The sequence below is a fragment of the Melospiza georgiana genome, chromosome 1, assembly GCF_028018845.1.
Source record: "Melospiza georgiana isolate bMelGeo1 chromosome 1, bMelGeo1.pri, whole genome shotgun sequence".
Taxonomy (NCBI): Eukaryota; Metazoa; Chordata; class Aves; order Passeriformes; family Passerellidae; genus Melospiza; species Melospiza georgiana.
In genome coordinates, this window is record NC_080430.1 from 116,212,212 (window position 1) to 116,220,778 (window position 8,567).

The 8,567-nt window shown below is 41.0% G+C and overlaps 1 protein-coding gene across 3 annotated transcripts in view; it reads left to right on the plus strand.

Annotated features, from left to right (window-relative positions):
- Positions 1 to 8,003, plus strand: part of LYN (LYN proto-oncogene, Src family tyrosine kinase) — a 49,468-nt gene extending 41,465 nt beyond the window's left edge. For all 3 annotated transcript variants that reach the window (XM_058020566.1, XM_058020574.1, XM_058020558.1), the window contains exons 12-13: positions 1,129 to 1,260; positions 6,367 to 8,003. In XM_058020566.1, the coding sequence (XP_057876549.1) occupies positions 1,129 to 1,260; positions 6,367 to 6,569 (335 nt within the window). In that variant the 3' untranslated portion in view covers positions 6,570 to 8,003. The remainder of the gene's footprint in view (positions 1 to 1,128; positions 1,261 to 6,366) is intronic.
- Positions 8,004 to 8,567: the final 564 nt, after the last annotated feature.

An 8,567-nucleotide genomic window follows, 5' to 3' on the forward strand; every position in this document is an offset into this window, starting at 1 on the left:
GGACAATCTACAGTATTTAACTGCACACCATTTTTTCCTAAATTGAACAAAATAATTGCATAGTCTCAGCTTCCATCTCACAGAATTAAAGGCCAAGAAACTGTGATCTTAAATTCTCTTAAAATCCTTAAATGCCTTGTGGACCTCCTTTCAAAGGAGGAAACCCTAGCAGGTGTAGTTGCTGGTAACAAGAAAAGCTTTAGCAGAACTTTGGAAGCTGTTTGAGGAGCTGGAGCATTAATTTACATGTTCAGCAGCATTGCAGGGACCCTGGAAGGCTGGGTCATGTCCCTGTTCAGCACATGGATGGGAGATAACAGGGTCAGGACTGGCCAGAGGAAAAGCCTGCTGTGAAAGGTCTATGTCTGGGTTTGGCCATGAGTGTTTTGCTAATGTTGTCAAGGATCCTTTCAGGAAATGCACTGTTGGTTGTAGTGAAAAGTTTTTATTTTTGCTTCCATGCTTAAGCGTAGCTTTTCGGAGTGGTTTGTTGGCTGGCTTTGCCCTTCTCCTTTTAAAGACACAGCCTCAGGTTTTCACAGTCTGGATGGATATCTGGTAACGTAGGCAAGAGGGGAAGAACTAAAATATGAAGAAAGAGAGCAACACACTACAGCTGAGATTAAGGAAGATGAGCTCTTCAGCAGGCACTGAGTTATAGTAATTCAATAGATCAGCAGGAAGGGTCTGGTTAAGCAGTTTTCAGAGGTACAGACCCATATCTGTGGGTTTAGCTAGCTCTGGACTTTGTATATTGATTAAATTAACTTCTCAGGTTATAAATTTTTATGTCAAGTTTCTTTGATGTGTTTTCTGCTATCAGAAAAGTTTCCTAGCTCACCTGGTATGATGTTAGAGCAGGCTAAAAAGGGCTTAGAGAGACTCTACTTGTATTACTCCCTGTTGTCAAATGAATTAATATAGTATTCCCAACAAAGGCTGCCTGAATGTTTTTATTTGACTGTAAGGAGTTTGCTTTTAAATGGCAATTTCTGGAATCTATTAGTTAGATATGAAAGACAGTAATTTAAGATATGACTTTTTAAGTTATGTCTTGCTACTGCTTTTGCATCTATGGCTGAATGTGAAAAGAATTAAAGTGACTATTTGAGACTGCTTTTTTTTTAGGTGCAAAATTCCCTATTAAATGGACAGCACCAGAGGCAATTAACTATGGATCTTTCACTATTAAATCTGATGTGTGGTCATTTGGGATTCTCCTGTATGAAATTGTTACATATGGAAAGATTCCTTATCCAGGTATGGACCTTTAGTTTTAGTCTGTATTTATACTTTGGTGCTAAAAGGCAAAGAAAATACTCAGGGAGAGAGCTGGCAGTAGTGACACTGATGATTGGAAAAATGTCTTACAGGTAATCATACTGCTTTGAAAACTTACTGTGTGTGTAAGGTACGTGCCTCTCCAGGGTGAATTTCAGCAAACAGAGTAATGAGACCATGGGTATATAGTCATTTTTATATGTTCTAAAGGTGTTACAACTGCAGCAAATGCAGATCCTGTGTTTCTGACATCCCTGTTTTGTGGACCAGAAGCACAGTCCCATGGCAAGGATGCAGTGCTGCAAGTCCTAACAGTGCTCTGTAAGCTTTAATAACATAAAATATGTGGGGCCTTTAATAACATAACATGTGAAGATACTAAGAAAGTGTGTTTTCACAAGCAAATAGGCTGTAGGAATTTGTCAGTGCTAGCCTAGTCTAAACAAATATGAAAGCACACCCTAAAGCAGTGTTGATGTACCACTAGGAATGTTTAATGTTTATTGTTCCTTACAGTCAGGTACAAGGCCACAGAGGTGTGCACATCAAATGGAGCTGCTTTGAGATGGTCGTGTGCTTCATGTCTCATTTTTCATTGTTAAACAAAATATATATATATGTTAAATATATATAATGTAAAATTAAATATTCATGTTTCCAGCACACAGAGACACCTTGTATGAAGGGGTCTTTTATGCACATAAAATTGTTACATGTCAGGCAAAGATGATTAATTCTGGGCAACAGACTGCATTCATTTAAGCTTACTGAGGTTATGGGAAATTGCCCTAAATTCCCTTCTCTGGTGGGCAAATGGGGAAAGTACAGCCATGTTCACCTGCACTGCCCATCTCATGGGCAGAGTAACTTCAGAGAGGAATCTTGGGATCCTGGCAGGAAAGGGACACCAGGTATTTCATCCAAGCAAAACTCTCCCGGTGCTTCCAGTGCAGCAGCTCTTGCTGTTTAAACAGTGAAAACATTTTCACCACTTCATGAGCAGCTGGAATTCTGCATCTTGAACTGCCAGAGATGGTCAAGAGGCAGACCCAAATCCCTGAAGTGACTGTAGGCTGAACACCTCTGGACACAGGAGATGGGAAATCCCACAAGACTCGGGCAGTGGGAAGGGAGTGATGGATAGCCAACTTTACACAGCTATGGGAGAAGACAGTGACTTTCCATACAGAGCTAGAGCCAAACCAGACATTCTCATGGCACAGTTCTAGGCCGGGAAAACACTGAAGCTCAAGAATAGCCCCTTTAAACTTCAAGAGGTGATAGGGCTGCTTGAGTCACTTTGTAGGTGAGGGCTATGAAATACTGGACAGCACAGCAGGTCCTCCCAAAGCTCTCCTTAAACACTGCTAGGGAAGCACTGTTTAAGGAGGATGGATGAAGGATCAAGGAAGGGAGATGGGAAGGATCAGAAGGGAGAGGTGTGCAGCCAAGTAAGGCATGGCTCTTCCCACAGTCAAGATGCCTTTTTTCCCAGTTAGCACTTGCCTGTGCGTACACAGAGCTCCTGCACAGAGCTGGGCTCAGAAGATTATTTCTGAAGAATTTCTGCTTAGAAAATGGTCCTTCTCTGAGCAAACCTACAAGGTCTCCTGGAAACCAGCACTACAAAAATACAAACCCCAATCCAATACTTAATTCTGCAGCTAAATGTGCTCTCTCTTTACCTTCATAAGCCATATCATGGTTCTATTCTGAGAATAAAGTCAATCTGTACAGCAGACACGGTACTGCTGCACTGCTGTGGGAAAATCTCTCTTCTAGGGGAAGTCTGGGCAATATTTTTTTAAATGTGGGAGCATTTTTATGACCATAAATACTCCCTGCACTGTGGATTCATTTATCAACCAGCAGTTACATATGGAAGGCTCTTGACTGCATATTAGAAGATTTTAATGTTGCAAGTATTTTGTTTTAATATTTGCAAGTATTGCTTGCATTAAAATGGATGAGACATATACATCTATTTTAAATAGAAGTATAAATTGAAATAGCCTGTTAGACTGAAAGTTTATTCTGAGCACCAGAATCACAGCAAAATATGTGGGTGACCAATCTACTTTACACAAGGAGATGTGACAGATTTGGGCAAATTACCCCAGTATGGCAATAGTAACCTGGTGATGGATTGTGACCAGTAACAACTGGACAGAAACGGTAAATTTATTTTTCCCTTCTAGTGGGAATGTTTCAAACTATTATTTTCAATTATTAACCAGCTCTAGCAACTAGAGTATTCAGCATAGAGCTGCATATGAAACAGCTGGAGTTGAAATTGGCAAGTAGCTAATACCTGCACTCAGCTTGGTAGGAAGCATTTCTAGCCAAGAAGTTTGGAGCTTTTGTGATCTTTGTTCTTAAATTCCAACAGCTGTTTCTCCTCCTGAGAAACTCAAAGCCATTAGTGGAACTAGAGTTTCAGGAACTACCTCTGAAATCTAAAACAAGGATCTGATTCTCTGGGCACAAAAGTTGAATTGGTAGTTCAAACCTGATTTCTAGGTGATCACATAGTATGTCAATACTGGCAGCATCCATAATTGCATTCCAGTTATGCTTGGGACTCTTCACAAGGTATGACCTTTCTGTACAGTGGGATTCCTCCTCCATACCACTCTGTTCACATCATTTCCCAGGCCCTAACATAAACAAATATGTCTTTGTGAAACCTAACAGGTACCACAGCATAAATTAACAGACATGTACCAAAACTTTAGCATTCAAGAGGGTGTAAGTGTGATAAATATGTATGTGGGGTATATTTCTGTCACTGATTAGGATGTAGATATGGTAAGACAGATGATTCTTTAGGTACTAAAAGAAAAAGATTGAAACAATTTTAAAAAGGTGAAGTTAAACAAGTAGCTATTTGAGAATACTGTTTGGACTGTGGATAACCCTTTTTGTTTTAAATAAAGCCCCAAACACATGGAAGTATGTACATGACATATTTGCTATAAAATGTTTTCATTTTTTGCTTCTGAACTCAAATGGATATTAAACAGATCTTTTTCCTGCAGGGTAGCTAAAACACAGGCATTCATAAGGTAACAATCAGTCCTGCAGACAGCAGATCTAAGCATAATCCTATGAAGTACTTAAACCCCAAAAATCATCCCCATTCTGCACAAAAGCCCAGTAGCAGCAGTCTTCATATAGCAGCACGGTTAACTAAGATTTTGTAGGGTAGGAATAATTTTTGTACTGCATATATTATATACAATCCCATTTCTTGAGGTTCAGGCAGTCCAATCACTGTTCTCTATAAAATACTTCATGGAATTTCTTCCTGTATTTAATTTGTCTCTATATAGCAGTAATTCCTTATTCTGTGACAACATACCCTTCCCCTACTTTGAAATACTCCTTTTCTGCATATGGGCAGTGTTAGTTCAGGAAAGCTTCCCTTCTCCTTCCAAAGAGGAACTGAAAATACAAAAGATGGGCCCAAAGTAAGCACTTTGATCCAGACTCAGATTACATGGCTGTGGGTATTTTTGGAAAAGCTCGAAGCCAACAAGCTTGAGCTGAAGTCAGCTATATGAGCTCTGGTCATCTTGAATAATCCAAGTATACTGGATAAAGTTGTCATTTGGTTGTAATTCAAGTGTGTGCTTACCTGCCAAGTGGCTCAACCCACAGCCACAGCAGTCAGATAATACATGTAAAGGTCTGCAGCAGCAGAGCTGCACCAGGGGTTCAGGGGAGCGCCACATCTGCATCTCCACTCTTGACCCTGCTCAGAGCAGGACCCCTCCTCCCTCCTGTCAGCCAAGCAGAGCTGCCCTCCCTGCACCTCTGGGGTGTGCAGGAGACTGTCCTGCATGGAGCTGACCAGAGGCTGAATGGCCTGACAAAACAAACCTGGGGGAGCTGTAGTCTCGGGCAGAACTGCACCACATGGAGCATCTAGCCTGAGGAGTGGCTGAGAGGGCTGGGATACCCTTCCCAAAAGGGAAAGCCTTCTCTGGTGAGCATGAATCTCTAGGCTGAAGCACAGGTGCTCCCTGCATGCCCAGCCATCAGAACAAACAGCATCCCTGAGTACAGAAGAGAGCCTGTGCCAGAGAAGGCAATGCAGCCACTGGCATGGTTAGATCAGATTTGCAGAGGAAGGGACAAGCCCAAAGGCAGGTTTCTGGGTAGGAAGTGGTGAGCCTAAAATAGTAAAAGCTGGCCCTAGTGTAGGTGACCTCCTGAAAGTAGGTGTTGAAACTGTTCTGAGAACCAGTTTCTCAAGGGTTTGATAAAGGGTGGGGAGGGGTGACAGGAAATTTAAAAAAGGGGGAGAAGGATGGAGTCTAGGGCAGGACTCTCATGTGACATTAGCTGGCACGTGAGATGCAGGGTGCACTGCTGGTACTTACAGTTCTTATCCTCTGGAAGAAAACCAAAGCAGGGAAAAAAAGCAAAGCTCAGCATAGCTGGCAAGTAGGTTTTGCATGACAGGAGTAGGACAAGAGGGGAAGTTACCTATTACAACTAATGATTTCATGAGTGACTGTCCAGTATCTTGCAATCAGCAGCATTTACACAAAAGCTGATGTAGAAGAAATCCTGAAATTTTGGGCAGGCTGACTGCAGTGTGGTCAAACAGGGGGGCTGCTCTCCATCTCAGGATGGATGGGTCTCCAGCAAGCAGAGCAGCAGCTCTACAGCTAGAGATGAAGACTGGTGCCAGGGCAGGCTTTTGCTGGGAATCACACCACCACAGGAAGCAGAGTAAATGGAGACAGGATTGGTCAGAAGAACAGAGCAGAGGTGGTTCTGGAGATAAGAATTGTGATTTTTCCCCACAGTTTTGTTAGACTTGACAGTACAAGTTATGGTGCTCAGCTGCAGTAATGGAAACATTCCCACCAGGATTTTCAGAGCAAGTCCCTCATTGCTGGTGCACACCTTGACTTTGTTTATTGAACTCATGCTAGGAGCTATCTTTAATAAGTAGCAAAGATGTTAAACTAGTGGGTGAAGATCTTAAGAGTGAAGTAAAAAAAAAAGAAAAAGTAACTTCTCTAAGAATGGAGATAATTTCATCAACTCTTTCTTCTTTGTTTTTTGTTGAAGGTATGAGCAATTCTGATGTGATGGTTGCTCTTCAGCGTGGGTACCGGATGCCACGCATGGAAACCTGCCCAGCTGAGCTTTATGATATCATGAAAACGTGCTGGAAAGACAAAGCAGAAGAGAGGCCAACCTTTGATTACCTACAGAGTGTGCTTGATGACTTCTACACAGCAACAGAAGGGCAGTACCAACAACAGCCATAGAACAAAGAACACTTTTTCTATTGCCATAGATCATTGGCACAGACTATCTTTAGAAGAGACTGCTCAAACCAGTTACTTCATGCATTCAGATGTCTTAACTGAGTGTGGAAGCTGGAGAATAATTCTGCAGAGAAATAATGTTTTTATTTAGTTAAAACAGTTCCTCTAAAGCTTCAAGTTCTCCTTAAAGGCTCTGTGTTTTGCATCTGTAGAAACACCCCAAAGAAACAGGCTTTTTGGGGGTCAGGAAGGAGAAGGAAGGAAAGCAGTCATGCCCTGGTACAGTTTGACAAGACCTTCTTAGGATCTAAATCATGCAATATGTTACAAGGAGACCTTGATAAAAAGGTTGAGAGGATGCATAAACAGCTGTTGTCAAAACAAAAAGTCACAAAGGAGAACTTACAGATTTAAGACGTGGTGACATTCTTAAATCATCTCTTTTAAAAAACAGCATATTGCAAAAATTATTTTTATATCCTTGTTATTTCACATTAGTATCAGGCGTACACTCACCTCTTGTAAGGCTTTCTAAACAGTGTCAAGGTTTCCTTTGAGGAAGAGTTAGGTATGTCATTCTTTACACTGAAAAAAATCTGATTTTCTGCTGTAAAACCCTAAATTTAAAATGATTTCCAAAGCATTACAAAAGCATCAGATGCAGAAGTGCAAGATGAACACACACGACTGCAGACATGGCAGCACACCTCCCTCTGTGTTCAAGCTTCAGCTTCCCACAAGGCCAAAGTCCATGGAATCATCTGAAGTCCATGGAAAAGCCCAGGACTCTGAAGGAAGTTCATACCTTGATTGCAGTCGCTAAAAATGTTACCAGTGAAAATATTTTAATCTTCATTTTTAATCCTCTGTGGTTATTCAAGAATATTCCTTATATTTTTGCTGCTTTAGTCAACTAACCTCAAATCTGTTTGAAAGCTAAAACTAGCTCTAGCACTATCAAAAACAATTTGTGGAAACATGCAGTAAGATATCAAATTATATTGCAGTGACGCTGTCACATGTTGCTTAGTATTACAAATCTAATTCTTAAAGTGAAGGCAAGTTGCTGTGCTCTTTACATGGAATTGTTCTATCAAATTACTTACCCAAACAGATGAGCTAGTGCACTTGCAGTGTAACCACAGCACAGCACAATTACTTCTTTTTCAAAGTGACACTGGTTCTTAGAGCTGAAACCCTTTGCCATCCTTCAGCCCAGTTATTTAGGCAAATGGTACTTTGCAGAAGCTTAAAACTTTTCTGAGAAAGCTTCAGTGTGCCTGCAGTTGAAGCTCAGCAGCAGAAGTATTCATGGCTTTTCTTTTCCAGGGGCTTCCTTCAGTCAAACTGTGCAGTTTAAACAGACTGTCAGTTAAATATGTAAATAGTTTCTATTGTATGGTGATTTTTAATTTTAATAAACACTTAATCTGAAGCTAGTAGTATGGCAGTGATTTGAGATAAAACAGCTGATGTTCTATCCAGAGGTAGCTTCATGTGGAACAGGGGAATCTCTGATTATCACCACTGCCAAGATTAATGGACTCTGCTTTCCTTACAACTTTGAGAAACTGAAAAGGGCCAAACCCACCATTTTTGCATTCCTTCTTTTGGTTTCTTATCCTGGAGGGCATGAAGAGAAGAACCAACCCTCAGCTATTCTTGAAAACAGCTTCTCAAAAACCTTTAATGGAATTGCTACACTGTGCTTTAGCAACTTTTGGGAAAACATTAACAGTTCAGCACTGGCCAGTAGTTCACCAGAGGCTTCATTTTAACACTGAAAAAAACCAAAAAGAAAAGCTCAAGATAATGTAACTTTGTCTTTCAAACCATTTCCTGTAGCCAACCAAAGAGCTCTGGGAAGTGAGAGGGAGCATAGAAAGAACAGTTGTTCAGAGAGCAGGAGGTTATAGTTAGGGTTACATAAACTTGCTGGACAGGCTGCCAAGGTGTAGCATGAGGTAGTTTCAAATGGTATCATGGAAATTTTCCAGC